This window comes from Populus alba, chromosome 17 (assembly GCF_005239225.2).
Source record: "Populus alba chromosome 17, ASM523922v2, whole genome shotgun sequence".
Lineage (NCBI taxonomy): Eukaryota > Viridiplantae > Streptophyta > Magnoliopsida > Malpighiales > Salicaceae > Populus > Populus alba.
Genome location: NC_133300.1, coordinates 8418425 through 8440494, shown reverse-complemented (window position 1 = coordinate 8440494; position 22070 = coordinate 8418425). Strand labels below are relative to the sequence as shown.

General features: G+C 27.5%; 1 protein-coding gene across 1 annotated transcript; it reads left to right on the top strand.

Moving 5' to 3' along the window:
- Nucleotides 1-12763: 12763 nt before the first annotated feature.
- LOC118038154 (NAC domain-containing protein 83) lies at nt 12764-14261 on the top strand. The gene is made up of 3 exons (XM_035044459.2): nt 12764-13210; nt 13466-13737; nt 13852-14261. The coding sequence occupies exons 1-3, from the start codon at nt 13030-13032 to the stop codon at nt 14140-14142; spliced, it is 744 nt and encodes a 247-aa protein (XP_034900350.1). The 5' UTR covers nt 12764-13029; the 3' UTR covers nt 14143-14261.
- Nucleotides 14262-22070: the final 7809 nt, after the last annotated feature.

Below are 22070 nucleotides of genomic sequence, written 5' to 3'. Positions count from 1 at the left end.
GTTATTGATTTTTTTTTAAGTTTATAATTTAAGTTTAATTAGAGTTTTAGTTTGATTATTTGTTTTAATTTTCTTTAATATGGTTATCATGGTTTTTTAAAATCATCTTGATATTAAGTTGATGTTTGATTTCATTAAAAATAAATTTGTAAGAAATTAAAGGTAAAAGGATCAAAATTGAAAGTAAGGAATAATAACAAGCTATATTTTGTCATTTTCTCATTGAATATTCTTCCTTTTCAAATTTGGGGTTGATGGTACGTTTCGGTTTACTTTTATTTTTATGTAATTAACCTATTCTTAAAAAAACAATTTCACAATTGTCTTGGTACTCAATTTAACAAAAAATAATATGATTTTATTGTTTGTGAATAAATGGAATGAGATCGACTAAAATTTAACAAAAAAATAATATGACTAAAATTGTCTCAAAATACAACCACAAGGCCCTTTTCTTTAAAAAACAATTATGTTAATGTCGTTTCCATAAAGTTTCTTGTATTTTAGTTTGATCCAAAACTTTATTTTTCAAGTATTTTAGTCCTTGTATTTTAGAGAGGAGCAAGAGATTCACCAAATTACAGTGGGTAAAAAAAAAAAAAAAGAAATATCTACATTTTAGTGATCAAATAAGTTGTTCTTGATGAACAGTAGATTCTAATAGAAAATGAGAGTTTTATTTAGGCTTTTTTTTTATTATTTTTTATCTTGCTTAAAATAGTACTTTAGAACTTGGGAATTTTTTTTTTTGGCTATCCTTTTGTTTTCAAACCAATTAAATGCTAATTTAAGAGCATAAAATGTGTTTATTTCTAGGTGATATATTGTATGCATTATTTTTTTTCTTAAAAAATAAATTGACGACATGACATCTGAAGCCTCAAACTAAAAAGAAAAAAAATATATATGGGGGGAAGGCAAGTGGGCTTATTCTAGGTTCCACACCAAACTTTTTTTTTTTTTCTCGTTTGATTTTTTCAAAAGATAGTAGACCTGACTATTTGAGTTGAATTAGGCCGACCCAAGCCCCTAGGTTTATCATATATTTTTTTAAAAAAAAAAACATTAAAAACAAAGTCATTCTGACTAAAAAAATAATTTTTTCAAAAGAAATTGTCAACGACTTATTAAGTATGTTTTGCTAGATTGACCAAATCAACCCAGGTCAATCCCTCTTTTTATTTTTTCTTTAACCTAGACTAGCTCATGCCCTAGTTGTCTGAGTCCTAAGTCATTCTGTCAGATCGATCCAAGATTATATATATATATATATACAATCTCATCTTTTAAAATAATTTTATTTGGGTGGATTTAAGTCTTAGAAGTTGAACATAAGTGGTCATGTTAGAAGGTTTCAAAAACTGGTTTATTTATTGCCAAAAAAATCTCTTATAATGGAAGGTTTTTTTTTTTTTTTTACTAAAAAAAATGGTGTGATTGACAGTGTAACACAAACCCCATTCTAATATCTTACTATAGAAAGTAAAAAATCAATAAAAAGATATGGAACCCATTTTTTTATGATTAGCAATACTTGATTTTTAACCATGGCAAAGTAACGGATTGTTGCATTAATTTCTCCCTTTCTTATCAACCTTGTACAAGAATTGATTTACAAAGTAAAGGATGACAAATGATCATTGTTTAGATTATCAATAATTTTATCAATTTTTAGAGCAATTTACATAAAAGATGAAGGAGTGACTTGAAAGCACCTTTTATTAAAACAAAAAAGGGCTATTTTTTTTATCATTTAAATTTTGGTTCTTTCATTTTAAATTTCATCGTAACAACAAAACCAAATTATTTTTTATGATAGCGAGTATCTATTTGATGCAAGAAAATGTTTTGGAAATCATGGTAACCATGAAAAGGCAAATTAAAATAAATTTTCAACTTAAAATCCCAACAAACACGCAATTCATATATTAAATTGAAAAAAAAAAAAACAATAACTGAAGTGAATAAGAAGGGACAAAAAAAAATTGTGAATTACTATTATAATCTATAATATAATGAATGTGAATGAATCAATGTTTTCCTCATACTCATTAAAATTTTATCTTAATCTTAATTAATGGAAGGCCCATTCTTGTTTAATTTTTCTCTAATTTATTATTTATTTTATACAAGACTGATGGTTCTAACACTTTAATTATTTTTATGAAGATTGCTAGCAAGTATTCAACCTCTAGTTTCTCATCTTGGTGCGGGTTAAGTTAGTTAGCAGATGGCTGTTTCACTACTTAATCCACATATGGGTTTGAATTTGGACAATTTTTATGGGTTGGAATTAGGCTTGGAATGAGGGGTTCCAAGAGGTCGAGGTGGGAGTGGACTGAAAACTAGTCGGAGATACGATTCAGGATGATAACTCTTCTTGTGCCTCCTCCTTCAAATCCATCTTGCTTCTCTTAAGCAAATCCTTGGCGAGTCAGGCTTTGCCACATTTATCGAAAAGCTATTTGGGAAATCTTTCGTGATAGAAGAAACTGCGATCGTAAATTAAAAAAAAAAAAATTGCATGTAAAAAAAAATAGTATTTAGATTTTTTTTTTTTACAGTTATTTAATTCAATTCAACAAATCAAACCTAAAATTTTCCAATCATATCTCCGGCCAAACTCAAGCTTCAAATTAAATTATATAAAAGTTTTTTTAAATTTAAAAAAAAAATGAATAATTGATAAAATATAATTTGGTTTTAAAAATATTTTCAAAATGATATTTATTCTTAAAAAATATTAAGACAGAAACACATTTGATTAGTTTAAGTTAACTCAGTAAATTTGCTTACCCTGGTCATTAAATCCATCGAGTTTAATAACTTTTTAAAAAAAACAAGCTATTTTTAATCATGATAACCATGTGTAAAAAAAATCAAAATAAATAACAAAGCTTAATTTTTAATAAATCTAATATTAAAAATAAAATACATGCTATTATTCCACCAAAAAGTTAAATGTAAGGAAGGGGAGATTTCCCCTTCTCATTTAGCATTTGTTAAATATTCATGTTATATTATTGTCATTTAAATTAATGTTATTAGCTGGTGAGGTATTCGATATTGTTTTGTACTCGAATGGGAAATCATTTTCTAAAAGATCCTTTTTATGTTTTGGTGGATCCTTTCAATGATTTATATCTAATTTATTTCAAGGGAAAATATATTCTTTTAGTTGCTTGAATCAACTTTCTTTATAAGATGACGTTTTGGAACAGATTCTTTTCCTTATAATCATTACAGATAGATTATTTACTTGTGTACTAGATGAAATTTTTTTAAAACGCTAAAAAAAAAAAAAAAAAAAAAACATGTAGGCATTATTAAAATGTTTTAAAAAAGTAAAAACATTTAACTAATTTAGAGTTGACCTTGTTAATTTGATAAGTTTAAAAATAACTCGGATAATTAGAAGAAAAAATATTCAAGATAACATCATTCTTTACTATTAAAATAACAATATATTGAATTTACTCGGTTAACATGTAAAATTAGCAACTTAAATCATGAAATCTTGATAACCTCATAGAAAATAAATAAAAAAATATATTGAAGTTCAATTCTTAATCAATCTAATATTAAAGAATGAAAATGATATAAAACAAAATAATTAAAAAAAAAAAAAAACAAAGACATAAGTCAACCTAGATTAAGTTGCTAAATTTGAATTAAGAATCCATGATAACCTAATAAAAACAAAATCAAAACAAATTATGAATCATAATTCTCAATTAATCTGGTTATGAAGGATAAATTAAAAAAATAATTTGAATTCAACCCGAATTAACTAGCCAAACCCTTAACTCAGGTTATGAAACTTTTATAACCTCATTTAAAGCAAAATGAAATAAATTATAAAGTTTAATTTTCAATTAATCTAAATATAAAAGAATGAAATTATAAAAAAAAAATTATGAAAAAAAAACAAACAAACTTCACCTGGGTTAACCCACGACTCATGTCATGAAATTGAGATAATTTTATAGAAAGCAAACCAAAATAAATAAATTTCAATCCCTAATAAATACAATGTTTGATAATAAAATTAAAAAATAAATAAATTTTAAAAATAAATAAATTTAAAACTTTTTTTCTTTAAAAAAAAACAATGTTATGTTCTAATAATTTACAGTACTTTGTAAGGAGGGAACAAAGATTTCCCCTTCTCAGTTAGTTTTTGTTAATTAATATGAATGGATAGATGCAATCAATAATGTAATTATATTCTAATGAGTTGGTTGTGTAATTTAAAAAATTGTAATGTAATTAATGATTATTTTTTAAAAAGACTAAATATATTACAAATATTATATTAGAAAAGAAAAAATGCAACGAACAATGAACAATTAGTTGATTAGGAGTAACCATGCAGAGATCTAATAGTACGAAAGTTTTTATTATAAGGACTAAACTATATTCTTAGAAAACATAAGGACACATTTTTTTCAAATAAGAACTAATTTGTAAATAAATTTAAAAAATTAAAAATAAAATATATTTTTTTCAAAAAATTACGAGGATTAAAATAAAAATGGATGAAAACTTCCATTATATTTGGAAAACTTTTTGCAACCAAGCAAATAAATGTAATAAACCATCCCATTACTTTTTTCATATATTATATATTTGATTACGTTATGCCATACCAAATATGTTATTAATATATACAAATAATGATAAAAATAACTTATTTTCAATAAACAATATATTTAAACCAATCAATTAACAAAACTAAATAGTATAAGAAAAATATTGTTAAAACACTATGAAACCATACATAAATTATTATGGATTCACATAATGCTTTTTCTTTTGCTTTGAAATTTTTTCCATTAAATCACAAATTTATTTATTTTTCAATTTAGTTTTTTTTTTTATTGTGTTGATGGGAAATTGAGCTTGATGATTTATTTCAGTTTACTTTTTTATAAGATTATTAAGTTGTCAAAATAACATCATTATATGTTATTGATGTTAAATTTTGAAAAAAAAAACAAAAAGAAAAGAAAAAAAAATCAAATTTATTGCTTGTGAATAATAAAAAAAGCATTTGGGGATAAGTAGGAGGCAACAATGCAAGGGTTTTATATTTTGTTTTAATTGTAAAAAACATGTTGTTTAGTAGATTTTTTCTTAAATATTTTGCTAAGTTCATTTTTTGTCCTTGTAGTTTACAATTTACCGTTCTAATCCAAAACTTTATTTTAATTATATTTCAAACACTAAGTTTAAGAGAGAGAGAGAGAGAGAATCACCCAAATATAAAAGAGAAGAGAAAAAGTTAATGATTGTTTGTATTCCAACCATATCCTTAGTATCAATGAATTCTATGTAACAAGAGGGATACATGGAGGTGTTTTTAACCCTTCAGCTTGCTAGGAAAGAAAGATTAGGATTACAAAAGAATTTTTGTGTGTGTGTTTTTTGTCTTTTTGGATAATTTAGATATGTTTTGGTTTGAAAAATTGATATACTAATACTCTTAAAATTTTTAAGGTGTTTTCAAATGAAAATATGTTGAAAAATAGGTTTTTAAGATCCCAAAACTTGATCTCTAATATTTTGGTCAATCAAGGTGATTGTAAAATGTTGTAAACAACGATAGATCATCTTCTATAACAAATGACTTGTCATCCAATCTAAAATAAAGAGCAAATGACCTAGGTTTTCAAATTCATCATCTACTCTATCAAAAAACCAAACTAGACTAGGTGAGTGAGTTAGGTGTCCATGCCTAGGCATGCTTATGCTTTTAGGGAGTTAGTCAAGCCTAATAACGTTATTTTTTTTTTTTTTTTTTATAATTTAAATTTATACCCTTTTATATATTTTATACTTGCATTAATTGTTTTTATTTGAAATTAAACTAATACCCTTTCTTTTTAATTTTTAAATTGTTTAGTTCATCTTTTTTTTAAATAGTAGTTATTTTTTAATTATTTTGTGTTTTTTATAATTTTTCTAAAAGATTAATGTAATTTATTTTTAAGTTTTTTTATTTTATATTTAATATACATGAATTGTATTTTTCTGATGTATTTATAAAATAAAAATCATTTGTTTAAGAAAAAATAACATTTAAGGTAAAAAAAATAAAAACATATAAATTAAAAATAAAAAACCAAGGTTAACTATTTACATACTTATTTGTCTTTTATTTTTTTGGAGAAAATTAGCTTTTATTTTTGTTTTTAATTAGCATTAACAAATTTTTTCAGTTTATTGTTTCATATATTTTTAAATTTATTTCATTAAGTGTAAACAATATCTTTACACTCCTCAAATAAAAAAAATAATATAATAAAATATTTTCATAAAATTGGCGCATTCTCTTATTACATTAAAAACTAATTTCAGATACATGAATTTTAGTTTATTTTATAAAATATATGCATTAAATTTTGAATTGACAAAGAATGTTTTCCTTGAGGTTAAAAACCACATTGAAAATCCTTTCCCACGGTGATGAGCGAGTCAACTGATTAGAACCTTCTTCCATCGCTTGTATTTCTAGTTCATATACATTTCCTAACTCACACGTGACAAGTAAATTACCAAAAGATTCTTTCCCTGAAACGCAAATTACCAAAAGATTCAAAGGCTTTGCGTGATCCTTCAGAAGCCCTTTGTTAGACGTTTATGGACTTTCTGAACAGGTTTTCTCCAGAAAAAGAAGGAATCAAGCAAAACATCCTAAGAGTGATTTATTAATATTAATGCATGAATTGAGACATCTAGCTGGCTTGAGAGTGATGGAAGAACAAATTAGACCTCACCAAGTTTAATGGAGTTAACATCCACACCTAATTCAACCTAACTAGATTTTTTTTTTTTTTTTAGTTTAGAGGATGTATGAAAATAAAATAGCTGTTGGTTTTTAAAATGTTTTTTTTTGAAAAAAAATATTTTAAAATTATTATTTTTTTTTAAAAAATTATTTTTAATATGAGTACATCAAAATAATATGAAATATTAAAAAAATATTTATTAAAAAAAAAGTTATTGAAAACAAATCATTTCTTATAATTTGAAACCTCATTCAAATCGGGTTCTAAATTGTTAGTTTTTAGATGAAAATATTAAGACAAAACAGACTGCATTTAATAATAGTATTTAAAACCTTAAAAGAGAAACCACAAACAAACAAACAAAAAAATTAAATTCCCTTTTTTTTTTTTTTTTTTTGTCTTGGGAAGATGGTGTCACTTTTTGAAGTTTCTAATCGATATGATGTTCTCGTGATACACGGGGTCTAATGAAGGTCATTTTCAATTAGCAAAGCATCATGGTGATGATTTCGAGCGTCACTATTTTTGTTTAAATATATATTATTTTTTAATTGTTTACATTAATTTAAATAGAATGATAGACGGAGGCCGTGCCTTCCATTACACCGAATCTTTATATGCGTTGTCAACTTCAGAGACTATGAATATAATGGACAGTGTGTTTGTTGTTGTTTTTTAAAATATTTTTCATTTAAAAAAATATATTAATAATATTTTTTTATTTTTTAAAAATTATTTTTAAAATTAGCACATTAAAAATAATTTGAAAACATCAAAAACATATTAATTCAAAATAAATACATATATTTTTAAAATTTTTTCCAAAAACATTTTTAAAAAAATACTAAACACTCTAATGTGCTGCTTCTCTTCGAGAGTTCCACAATCTTCAGCATTAAAAACAAGAAAAGAAAAAAAGTGATTTTTTTTTTTTTTTTGTAATGGGTTGTTGTTCATTTGTCAATGGTACCATTGCACACGGTTGACTTGCTCCATGACTGGGAATATATTTATTTATTCTTGTGTCTTAAAACTTTTATTTTTAAAAAATTAATATATTTTTTTTTTATTTCAAATTAAAATTTTTATATTTTTATATTATCTTACTTTATTTATATCAAAAATAAATTTTTTTAAAATATATTATTTTAATATATTTGTTATTTAATGTACATGAATGCTGACCTCTTTCTTGGCTTTAAGCTGGTTGTTATGCTTTGAAAAAGTGCTTTTGAAATTGAGTAGCCAATGAGAGAGGGCATTGGTGTTTTAGAAAGATAAAAGCGGGAAGACAACGTGCTAATTAATCTGGGTTATGTCCAAGAAATTTCCAACCACACCATGCACTGAACTAATTTTTTTTATGTCAACTTTAGAAGGGGAAACCTTTGATTTCATTAAAATAATCAGAATTTTCCAAAGTTAATTTTAAAACCAAATAAAAATTTCGTATTTTGGTAATAATTTTAAAACATCGTATGCTTTCCTGGGTACTTCGGGTAAACAAAATCTACTTGGACCAAAAGTCTAGTCATGGATTTCCCAATTTACTGCCCTTTTTTTCCCCTCGAGTAAAGACAGGTCTAACACACAGGAGACGTCATGAACTGTTAGCTCAGAAAAATAGCAAAAGCAAACCAATTAAAAAAATAGGGGATAAAGTGATCAAATAGCACCCAAAATGTAATTAAATACCAAAATAACAATAACATTGGATGAAAATATTTAAGTGAAATATCATAATGTGAAGATATCACGGTTCACAAACATGATATTTAATATGTGACATTTGATATATGCCGTAGTTCAAAAACTACAATAACTATAATTAATAAATTTTAATTAAACTTAACATATTCTTATATTCTATAATCACAAGTAGCTCTAAAGATGAATATAAAATAATTCAACAATATAATATTTAAGTAATCCCAAAATATATAAATATAACTAATCTATTTATCTGCATATACTTCATTTATTTGATGATCCGGATTCATTAGTAGCACGACCAGATCCAGCTCCTACTCCTACCTGAGTGGTCTCGTTCTCTACCACAACATCATCGAGAGTTAGCTTATCTCCAAAGGTTTTAATTCCAGTTATGATAAAGATTTAACCACCAAGACGCTATGGTGAGAGAGACAATGTTGTATATTTGATCTAATCTTTATTTTTATTAAATTTTAATTAATGTTATTTTGTGAAGTGTGACATTTTAAATTGTCATATTTTAAAAGAGAGACATTTATTTAATGTCACGTTTTAGAAACACGACATGTATGTATTATGTTTTAAAAATGCAATATGTAGTAGATGTCATGTTTTAGAAGTGCAACCAGATCAAACTATATCATTTTACTATAATATATATATATATATATATATATATATATATATAAATTTTTTTAAGTTTTATGTGCTAATTTTAAAAAAATAAAAATATTTGAGAGGAACTTGTTGTCGGTGTACACCTTTGATTTTAAATATTCTTCATTTTTAAATGCAACAACAGTTAAAATTTTGTTCACATTCAAGTTCAAATATTTACTTGAAGAGGAAGTCTAGGATATATTATGGACCCACTTGGAAAATTGTTTAGGCTCTGCTTTACTGGATTTTGAATTTTTTTTCTTTCTTTCTTTTGGCCGTAGATTTTGAATTTCTTTATTTCGCCTGCGCAAGTATTAAAATTTATTATTATGGTAGTTTTTCTATTTAATTTTAAATAAAAAATTGTATGGTAAGTTAAATATTTTTTTATATTAGATTCTATGTATAGGTATTTCAAATTTTAATTTTATAAAAGTTAAAATAACTTATTTTTTATTTATTTTACATGCAAAAATATATTTTACATTTTTAATCCGACATATATTTTTAAAAAACCTATTTTTTTAAAAAAATCACAACTAAAAATATAATCGTAAGAATTATTAAAATATCAAACGCACACTAAGAAAAACTAAAATTAAAAAGGGTTTAAACATAGCTTTGGGAAAGTGAAATTATGATTTTTCCCTTATCTCAAAAAACATTTGTCTTAGAAATTAGAGATAATAAAGTTTTTTTTATATTTTTTACACAATAAAATTACTAACTTACCTTTAAAACTAAATAAAAATATTAAACTAGCATCTAGGAGCTATTTAGACATTTTATTTTTTAAAGCACAATAAAATAAATATATTGTCCTTAAAATAAAAATAAAAACTTTAACTAGTGTATAAGGGGTTTTTTTTATCTTTTAATTATATTTTTTTAATTATTATTATCAAGTTGAAGGGGGCACTTTTGTGATTGAAAAATATAAATATTATTACAAAAAGAGTGTTTGACATGAGCATGATACATGTCAATGTGTTTGAAGCCACGTCATTTGAGCAGTATATATAAGGTAATTTTGTGGCCAAATAGTGGCTTCTAGAGTGGCATTCTAATCTTCTCGACAGGCCTTCCATTCTTGAACGGTGTATGAGATGAATGGATATCCAGTTTGATATCGACGACTTTTTTTTTTTCTCTCTCTCCTTGATTTTATGCTAAACTCTAAATATTCAAAACAACTCTTCAAATTTTTTTTCCCTTAAGATTTAGTCATTTTTTTATTACTATTTGTTTTTATTTGAAATAATTTATAAAATTAATTTTTTTTAATTTCATCATCTAATTTTTCATATGTTAGATTTGATTTACATTATTTTTATTGTTATTTGTTTTGTTTTGAATTATTTTCTTAGTTGAATTTATTTTTTAATTTCCTCTTTTATCATTTTCTTAGTATTTGAAGCACGTATAAATTCAAACATAAAGTTAACATTATAAAAAGATTTGGACGTGTGAAAGTGAGATATTGTAAAGAGCCAACAATACCCTAAAAATACCTTGGGTCATCCAAATGTGTGTCATTAAAAGAGGTTTTGTTCTTCGCTTTGAGCTGTGTACCTATAGGTTTACAATCTACAATGTTTGCATGTTTAAGGTATGGTAAAAGCATAATATTACTATGATATGCGAAGACAATTCGATGCTCGTGAAATTTCATCCCAATAAAGTGATGAATATATCTCAAGTCTTTCATTGCAAGCTCACCATTAAAAAGTTCAAAAAAAAAATATACTAAATTTATCTTGCGAGCAATATATCATCAACATAAAAAAAAAAGAATTAGTGAGCCATAATCAAAATGATAGATGAATATAAAGGGATCTACTAAACTAAAATAGAAACCATATTTAAGAAGAAGGAAAAAGTTAAACCAATCAAACCTTTTTTATCAATGAAAAGCTAGGGAAAGAAATTGAAAAAAAAAAGCGATAAAAAACTTTAAAACAAAAGAGTTAGAAATAAAAAGAATGAGGACTAAATTTGATATCAAAATAATATGGAATCAAATGTTAAGGGATGAAATTGAAAACAAAATTAAATTAAGAAGGGATAAGAAAACAAATAGAAATCAAAAGAATAGAGATCCAATTTGATATAAAAATTAAATGAAACCAAATGATAAGGGACATAATTGAAGAAAAAAATCAATAATAAAAGATTAAATACAAAAAAATAGTAATAAAAAAATAAAAACCAAATTAAATACAAAAAACAAATGAAAGGACGCATTCATTTTTTGCAAGGAGAAGAGAGAGAATGGGAAAAGAGAGAGAAAAGAGAGGGAGGAAAAGAAAAAAGTCAACCAGAGTGTAACAACTACTCTTCTGACCATACACGCAACACCACCGCGAAGAATATGGTGATAAGCTTCTAACGCTCCCTAGAAAAGTTTGTGTTTGGACATGGAATGACACTACACATGCTATATAAAGGGCAAGAGTGTCGCCCACTTGGTGACACATGCCTTGAATATACCATCAACTTTCTTTTAATTAATATTAAAATTATTAAAAGATTAAGTTACCATCAAACCAACCTATTAATTACAAAAAAAAAAAGTCTAAAAATAAGCAAATATCATTGGTTGCAAGTTTTTTTTTTCTTTTAAAGAGATGAAAGTCTTTAAAAAATGTAAAAATGCCAAAATCAATCCCGATCAATTTAATAATTTAAAAAATATGCCTAAAATACACAAATTTCCCTAGTTGTAAGTTTTGATTTTTTTATTTTTTTTTTTGCTTTTAAGGTATGAAAGTTAACATTATTCCTAAATAATATAAAAGATCAAATTCACCGTGATTATTTTTTAAATAAATTTTATTTTTAAAAATAATATAATTTTTATATTATGCTGAAAAAAAAAACCAAATTACCATCAAACAATTGCATTTCCTCTTTCAAGGAAAAAGAACTCAAGAAAATTTAATACCTCGATAAAGGAAATTATATTTAAAATGCTAGGGTATACTTTTATAAGAAATTGAGTCACTGTTAATTTAGCAAAAAGTAATGGTAGTTGTAGTTGAAAGTGAGTCACTGTTATCATTGGATTTATAGTTAAGAAATTAATGGAAGTGTCTTATATTGTCATATGCAAAAGGGAAATTTAGGAACTACGTGAAAAACTAATCTCTTTTGGAAAGAAAAATTTGAATATAATAATATAGGTGAACATCGCTGTCGTTTTGGCTAGAATTTTTTTTTTTTTTTTTTTTTTTTCCTGTGATTTATGTATTTGGCTGCATGTGTCTTCAAGACGGATCATCTACGGTTGTGTTATGTCACATCAACCAGTAGGATAGTGTTTTAATCTCTTGGATTTCCCGTCTAATGTAGACCAGATCTTCTATAATTAACCTAAACACGGGTCTGAAACGAGCTCGTGCTTCTTGACCGAAGCACAAGTGTACGCGTTTGTTTGTGAATTCTGACAGAAATGACCCGTCAGAATAGAGCCATGTTTTTTTCAAAGTCAAGGATGGGGTTCCAGTGATGTAAATAGCAAGAGTAGGGATTAGAAACAACCAAGGTATTTCCCTCTTTAACTTCATGCCATGCCCCATATATATATATATATATATATATATGAAATTATAAAGAACCTTTGTCTTTCCTTACCTAAGCCCACGAGGACAAACCAAGGCCACTCACGAGTCTTCTTTGCCTCTTCTTTCATTGTGGTTCTCTCCCTCTTATCTTTTGTTTGCATAATTTAGTATATTACAGCAACATGGGTCGCTAGTTTCTATATATGTGTCAAGTGAGCTTTACCTTGTTGAGTTAATGATCATCCGGGCCTTAGCTCAACTTGGTTAGGAAACTTAATTTGGAGATTTAGAGAGATTGGGAAATGGAGAGGCCAAACTTTGTTGAGAATGGAGGGTTCAAATTGCCTATTGGATACAGGTTTCATCCAACGGATGAGGAGCTTGTTGTTCATTACTTGAAACGAAAGGTCCTTGGTCTTCCAATGCCAGCTTCTGTCATTCCTGAGTTTGATGTTTTCCAAAATGATCCTTCGAGCTTGCCAGGTTTGTCAAAAATTCATATTCTTCAACTTTTAAATCAGATACTGTTTAGTGCTTACAAGTCTTCTATTAGCTTTGTTTTGAGCAAACTGGATTTTTTTTTTTTAACTAAGTTGGATCACGGCGAATTGTATCTGCTAGCTTTTCAAGATTTTTTTAAGACTTTAGATCCATCTATCTAAGCTCACCATTTGAGTTTTGACCTTTATTTGAGAGATCCTGAGTTGGTTTAAACCTTATAATCTGTTCTTGTTCTAGGTAATTTGAAGGAAAAGAGGTACTTCTTTAGCCAAATGAAGTTGAATGACTTTGGAACAAAATGCAAGAGACCTGCAGGCTCTGGACCTTCTGGTTACTGGAAACCTATTGGCAAAGGCAAGCAAATCGTAGCTTCTGACAGCAGCAAAGTAGTTGGAACAAGGAAAACCCTGGTTTTCAAAGAAAGAAAGCATTCTATCAAGACTAGAAGTCAATGGTTTATGCATGGATATTGCCTTGCAGGCTCGGCAACAGGCCCCAAAACGACCCAGGTAAAAATCTGAAGTGGCTCCTGTGATATTATATATGATACGTACCACGCAGTTGCAGCAGTGTTTTTGCCATAGAATTAACGGGTCATGTGTATTTGATACTTTCTTGTACAGATGGAGGAGGTGGGAGATTGGGTTGCCTACAGTGTATTTCAAAGGAAGAGGAAACCTAGAAAAAACGTGGTCGTTTCCAATCCTTCAAACATTAACGAGACTCGAAATATTGAGATCATTAGTCCTAGTTTTATGGATTTTATGATGGAACAAAGCTCTGATGGAGTTGGTCCTCCTTCACCATGTTCAAGTGGAGTCACCGAGGTCTCTCCTAACGAGGTAGATCAGGAAGAAATCAGCTCCTCCTCCATTAGCCTCTTTTCTTATCCTTGCAATAGGAAGAGGACTTAGAATTTGCTCCTAATCAAGGAAACTTTGTATCAGATAACTCAGATAGTACTGTACGTGCAACAAGCTATCAGAATTACTAAAAATTAAAAGAGAAGGCATCCAATTGCCCATTGGCTTTATATTTTTGTGTTTGTCTATCTAATTAAGGAATTGCATGAGGTGTTAATTATTTTTTCCCTATACATCAGTACTACTTAATTAAGTTTTAACAGAACACTCGTACGCATGGTATAGCATATATACTCGACGTGCTAAAAATGTGAAATTCAATTAATCTCACATAGACGATTGTGCTGAGAATTTGAGATGAAGTAGTTGCAACTTGCAGGACTATATATCATTATCATTTCTGCACCAATAAACCAAGTCATTTAAGACTCAGAAAAGATTTTGTACTGATTGTTTAGTTTAAGCAATTTACTGTCAAAAGGTGAACAGATTTTTGAGAAGAAAGGTGAAAAGTAGGCATCAAAAGCATGTATCCAAAGAAAAAAAAAAAAAGGAAAGAGGTTCCACGTTATCTAATAATAACACTACAAGAAAAGCTGATCCCTTGTGGACAAGCACCCAAAGCCATTGATGCCAAGAGATTGTGGTGAAGAAAAGGCACATCTACAAATAGGGCTCGATTCTCGCGCATATTGCAAAAATAGAGAGGGGCTTGGTTCCCTCCTAAAATATGATTCTTTCAATGCTTTCTTGATGACTTCTGTTCACTTGCAATGTTTTCAATTGCTTGCTAGCTAGACCATATACAAACGAACGAAGAGATTCTCTCATTATTTCTTGCTTTTTGAATGGTAATCACATTCAAATCCAAACCAATTCTGTATAAAGAGTGGTGTTTGTTGCGTTGGGAAAGGGAAAGAGACACAAATTTTCTTTACTAAATACTTCCAAGCTTCAAGAACACAACCTCTCATGGGGTTATGCGGACAAGATTCCTTGTGTCACCTTGAAAAAGCCAAAATAAGAGAGAGACATTTGTGATTATTCTACCATTTCCACTTCCATTTTAGAATGGGAATCTCTCCACCTTTGTTTATGCCCGTCCAGTCCCATATAAAATATTCCCACTCTGCTGCTAGAGAGAGAGAGAGAGAGAGATAAAGCGATCACCGGAGGGTCACAATCAGCGTAAAAGGAGAGAATATGGATCAAATGGTTAGATATGATGCCACAACTTTTAATTAGATCATAACAGGCGTGTGATCCTTAAAAAGGGATCGATTTGTGTTGTCGGGACACCCTGTGAGTTGGGTCAAAGACACTTCACATGCTACCGGCCACGTTCACAAGAACGCAAGAAAATGATAAGAAACAAGTTCTTTTTCATTTCAAAAACACATGGAATGTTTTTGTAATTCTTCTTCTTCTCCTCGAATTTCACACCAGTTTTCTTCAATTTTCTTTTTTTTTTGCTTTACATTTTTTCTCTATCCTTTTAATTATTATTTTATTTTTAATAATCTATAAAATTATAAATATTTTTCAATTTTACCCTTTCTATTTCTTATTCTTTTAAATTTAGTCTCAATTCTTTATATTGCTATTTTTTTTTTATTTGGATTCATTTTTAGATTATTGTTTTCTACAATTTCATCCTCCTTTGATTTTTTTCAATTTTGATATCTATTTTTTTTATTGCTATCTTTTATACTTTGACAAATTTTTTAAATTGAAATGTTTTTTTTTTTTTTTGTGAATTTCATCATTCAAAATTAAACTGGTTGTAAATTAAGTTTTTTTAATTGAACTCAGGCCCATGATTTCACGTGTTGTGAGTTTTAGAGATTAGACCCGATTTAGAAAGTATACTCAAGTTTCCTTGGTTTTTTTTTCTTTTTTAAAGCTGATTTTTGGAACATTTTTTTTATATAGTTTTGCTTTGTTTTTGGTTTTTTTTTTCATGATTTATTTTATATGTGCTTAGTCTCAGGATTATGATTAAAGTCATAAATTTCAAAGGTTAGTATGGGTTGACCTTTTTTGTTTTTTTTTTAAAGAAATTATTTACTTAAATTTCATCATTTAACATTTGATTTATTAAAAATTTATCTTCATGCTTTTTTCTCCTTTCCTTTCTATTGAATTATCTTGATCCTATACTCATGGTCACAGGTTTAGTAGGTTTACTTTAGTTGACTAAGATTTATTTCATTGTTTTTTTTTTTAATTATTTTTTTGTTTTTGTTTTCGTCCTTTAACAATAGATTGTTGATAATTGAGTTTCATGATTTTATTCAGTTTACTTTCAAATGTGGTAACCCTGGTATCATGATCGGGTTAAAGATTTTCGATCTTAACCTGAGTGGACTAGGATCAAGTTTTTTTTTTTCTTACCTTATATATATTAAATTTTATCCTTCAACATTTTATTTTCTTAAAAGTGAACTTTAACTTTTTTCTCTTTTCATTTTACTTTCTATACAATTATCATGTTCTTGTTTGATTTATTATGAATTGGTATTTAAACTTGTCTTGTTTTCTTTTTTATAAGATTATCTCATTCTTATACTCATGGTCATGGTGTTTACAAGATAATTCGGTTTAATTGGATCTTTTTTTATTGATTTATTTATTTATTTTAGTTTTACCCTTCAACATTAGATTGTTTATTAATTTAGAATGTCTTAGGTTAGGTTAGGTTCTTTTTACCTTTCTCTCATTATTATTATTTTGTGTCAGTTTATTTATTTTCATTTCATTTTTTATTCATATTATTTAAATTACCAATTGAATTAATGACTTGAGTCTCAACTTTTTTCCCTAGCATTAGTTTATTTTATAAAAAAAAAAAAAATTGGGCGACCCATGACAAAGCATGGGCTATATATCTAGTAAAAACAACTAAAAAGGATAGAGGTTTTACTATTGAAATCGTTGTGCATTGTTACCCTTTTTCCAACTTTTTTTTTTAGTGTCTAATTTGTTTTCCTTTCAAATTTATCTTTTTTTTTTTGAAATTGGGTTTCGAGATTCGTTTTAGTTTACTTTTTAAGTGTTAATCGCAGTATTAGAAAAATATTTTTGTGTTTGGTTGATGTTCAATTTAGCAAAATAGATTTTGGTTTCATTAGTTTAAAACAATTAAAGATTTAAATATTGAAATTGAAACAGTTACAACAAACCATACCTTTTTTTTTATTAGATCAAGGACTAAAGTGAAAAAAAAAAAAAAAGAGTGGCTAGCACACGTAAAGCATATGTCAGCATATAAGAAAGGGTGTTATGATATGAAACCACATATGACTTCATCTATGCTTCAAAGATAGCATTTTTTGGTATTGTTATAATCATATCAACAACTTTATTATAATTTGATTTGATTCTCTTTTTATGGGTCTGTCGTACTCTCATGATTCAAGTTGTGAATTTTATGGAATAATAAGAAATAAACAAAGTTGATTCAATATGTTATCTTTTTGATATTTTTTTTCTAAATATTTTCAAATACACATCAACTTTTTTTATTATCTTTTTTTACTATAAAACATGTTAACAACAATTTGATTTTTTTTCTCCGTTGATCAAAAGATGATATCTAGGTTCAGCTCAAAAGTCGATCTGATTTGGAAAGAATAATGAAATTTGGAGTGATTTTGTCATGGAATTCCCGTCCAAATAAGCTAAAGTCAATTCACCGCCAGTGGAAAAGGACAGGAGGTGCTTGTGTGGATGTGCGTGCCTGTGAGAATAAATTGCGTGGTGGGAAGGAGGTTAGCGGAGGAAGAAAATCGCCGACCAGAGGGCTGCTTGCACAAGAGGCTAAAGAATCATCAACACAATGAAAAATTCTGCACATCACCTACTAAACACAGTTCCTTGTGTATATTGCTGACTTTGACGGCCTTTTCTTTTGTCAATCAAGTGGGCCCGGTTGTGTTGGCAGGCCACAACCAATTCATAACACTAATCATTTGGACCTCTATTCCTCATGTCAATCACACCCCTAAAATCATTTGTTTATTATATATATAAAAGAAATCCTTTTTTTTTTTATATAAAAAAAAAACTAGCATGTATAAATGTTTTACGTTGATCAAAACTCATTTTCTTTAAGTTGACAGTTGAGCAATTAAATATTTTTATAAATATAAAATATTATTTAAAAAAAATTATTGGGAAGTGTAATATATGCGCCAGTATGTGTGGGAGGTGGGTGAGACATTTTTGTTTCCTTCGTTTCTTTCTTTTCTATCCTTCTTGATTTCTAAGCTTTTTAGGTATGTTGACTTGAATTTTTTTTTATTTGGTGTTTAATTTGTTAATGATTGAGCTTTGAATTTTATTTTTATTTTCTCTTTATAAGATTGTCTTTTCTTATTTAATTTTTATTTTGTTATTAAATAAGATTGTTGATAGCTTATAAAAATAATTAAAGGGTGTATTTTAATGATATTGAAAAACATTTATCTTTTTATTAGTTATTTTTATTTTTTTAATAAATATTATTATTTAATTAACTAAATTTATTCAACGCATTTAAATTTTGATCGGAGTTCCAAATTTTCATTTCTCTTCTGGAAACAATATCATCATTTTTTTCATTAAAATAATTAAGTTATCCTGCGAGTATAAGCTAGAGGATAATACTAACAAAGTAGCCGTTTGTTGATGTTAATATTAATTCCGTAATCTAGGAGTAACACGAGAGCCAGCAAAGCCGCTAGAAGTTATTATTTTCGGATTCAATTTTTATTTAAAATATTAATTAAATTATTTTTTTAAAAAAAAAAAAACAATTCAAAATAACTAATTTTGATTCAGTTCAATTAGATTATTTTAAGACAAAAACCAAAACCCAACCGACTCTTTTTTGGTTTGGTTATTTTATGTTAAAAATAAAAAAGCTATATTTAGTTTTGAGTGTTTTTTTTTTTATAATTTTTAATGGGTTTGATGTTAGTTTAGTTTGATTTTTTTTTTTTAATTTAACTCAATTTTATTTAATTTAAGTCAGTATTCAAGTTTATCAAACCGATACCAAACTAAACCTCACATGTCAGTTTTTTAAATATTCAAATCAGTTTCTATTTTAAGCTTTAGGCTGTATGGTTAAAAGAGGACAGAGGAATAAAAAACGATTGAGGAGACTTTTGGTTGCAGTTTTTGAATCCCAATCCTGGACGAAAGCTAACAAAAATGGAAGAGAGGACGCTTTCTTGTCAACAGAGATACCAGCCTAGTAGCTCTCACCATCACATTAACCCTCGAGCAAGACATAGCCCGAAAGAACTTGCTGCGCTTCATGCCCAGCCGGTGCAGTAAAAACAGAGTTCAGTCAAAACAATTTCTTTTTAGATTAATGACTGTCTAAAAGCAACCACCTGCAGATGCAAACACCTGAAGCAACACACTTGAGGGTCTAGCTTAGTGGTCAATTGTAAGGCTTGCCTTGCGACTGTCCGGAGTTCGATCCTCAAGGGTACCAGCCTGTCACCCCCGCGGTGCCTTACTTGCCTACTGGACTTGCAGGATGTTCAGTGGGCCCGGAGAATAGTCGTGGTGCACGTAAGCTAGCCCGAACATCCCAGGTTACAAAAAAAAAAAACACCTGAAGCAACAATGACTCCAGGTATACGGCATGAACACTAAAACCATACCAGAAGTCCTAGAAACTTAAATGAGTTCATCCTTCTTGAGGATATTTTTTCTTAAAACTGACCTCAAATTCTAGAAAACAATCTTAAAGTCTTATAATATATTAATGAGTGCTAGATGACATTAATGATAGCGAAGGATAAATAAGTTTTTTACATTTCAAAATCTTCAAATACCAAAAACATTACAAGTACAGAGAGATTTTTAATTTTATTTATTTGTCTCACCTTGCTAAAAGACTATTACAATCTTTTATATATAAAAAAAACTAAAAAACCCTAATAATATTGAATAGAAAATAAACAAATTAGAAAAAATATTTCTTTAAGTAAAAAAAAAAATAGAAAAGCATCATAAAAAAAAAACATAAACATAAAATATTTATTTTTTCTAAAAAAAGCTTTTATATTAGTCTTTCAATGTTTTAAGAAACATGTACTCAAGTTCAGTCTTTAATTTTCCTCTATTAAGAGCATTTTTTTGTACATAAACCACCCCATCATGAGTTTCTAACATCTATGTATATGCAACCATATTGTGAGCCCTAACATAACATATTTAAGTTAGTTGCTCCTTATGAATTTTTAATATAACACTTTTATATGAGTTATCTCATCATACATCCCATCACTAGGATTTCAAATGACAATAATTGACATATACAAAAACAAGACGCTAGTTCTTGGACATCTTTTTTAGGAGGGGAACCTTTTCATCCCTTATATAAAAAAGCACATTCTATTTTGTAATCTCTTTAAGATATGGTTCTACAACACAACCACCAAGGATTATTGGGCTCTCTTTAAGCCATGATTGTTTTGCACTACACAACAAAGCAAGATAATCACAAAAGATCTTGAGCTCTAATATGAACTGACATGAACATAAACGAATGATAAAGAAACTTGTTACATGTGAAGTTCTTCAAAGATAAAAAAAAAAAAAAAAAGCACTATAAATACATAGAGATTTTCAAAATATTTAATTTTATCATTCATATCTTCACTTGTCAAAAAGCTATTATAGCCTTTTATATAGAAAAAAAACACAAAAAACCTAATAATATTGAATAGAAAAAATAAACTAGAAAAAAACATTCCCTTCTAATAGCAAAAAAAAAAAAAAAGAAACTAGAAAACATCATAATAAAAAATAAAAACAGAAATATATATATTTTTCTAAACAACCTTGTCTATGTTAGATAAAAGGCATTTGAGCCATATTGAAATTGCATGATTAGGGACTAACCACACTGAAAGTGTAGTGTGAATAGGAAAAAATAAACTAGAAAAAATATTCCCTTCAAATGAAAAAAAATGCTAGAAAAATATTTATTTTCCTAACTAAGATCTATTTGGCATATATGAGACTTTGGTTTTCCAATACTAATTTTTGGACAAAGCTTTGAAAATATTCCCCTTCCGCATTCACAAGTGGTATATTGCACCTCTAAATCCCACACGTAAACAAGAAATATAAGATATATGGTCATTTAAAGTCTTATAAACTCACACAAATTTGTGCCTCCTGAGCATCCTTCTTGGTAAAGATAAATAATAGTGAGACGTGATCTAAAAGAAATGGAGCCACATAAACATGATGTAATAAATAGCATGGCATAGATCTTACATGCCATCAACATGCATAGCAAATATGAAAAAAGTCCAAGAAAAAAGGATGCAATTGCATTTTATGTCAAAAAAATCTTTACAAAAGGAAGAAACAAATGAAGTGGTTATATGAAAGTGATAGACGAACTCAAAATATTGTGCACACATAAATAGATTTAAAGAGATAATACCAAAACAAAGATGGCTTCAAAAGAGATGCCAACACAAGCAACCTCAAAAAGTATCTTATGTTCCATCTCACTAATTTTTAAAGTTAGCTTTTAACGCTAAGGCCATTTTTTTCTGCAACTTCAAAAGCATCACTAACAGAGATTTTTGAAGGTGGTGGTTCAGAACATGCCTTGAGAACAACTTCATTTTATAAAAGCATGATTGAAAAGATGAGATAAGAGTATTTACCAAAAGAATTACAAGGATTTAAAGACAAGAAAATTTAAACAAGAAAAAAATAATAGAAAAATAGATCATAATTAGATCCTGATCAATGGAGTCTACAAATACTTATTGTGGGAATGCTTGTATACACTAAATAACATGACTTTATTTAATGCAAAATAGGTAGTGGAAAATTATATTAGGAAGGAAGAAGCCATCATGAAAAGAAAAGGTCACTCATGGTTATACCTAGTGAAATCTCTTTAATGTCAAAAATATTTAACTAGAGTATCTAAAAAGAGCACCAAATAAAAAATT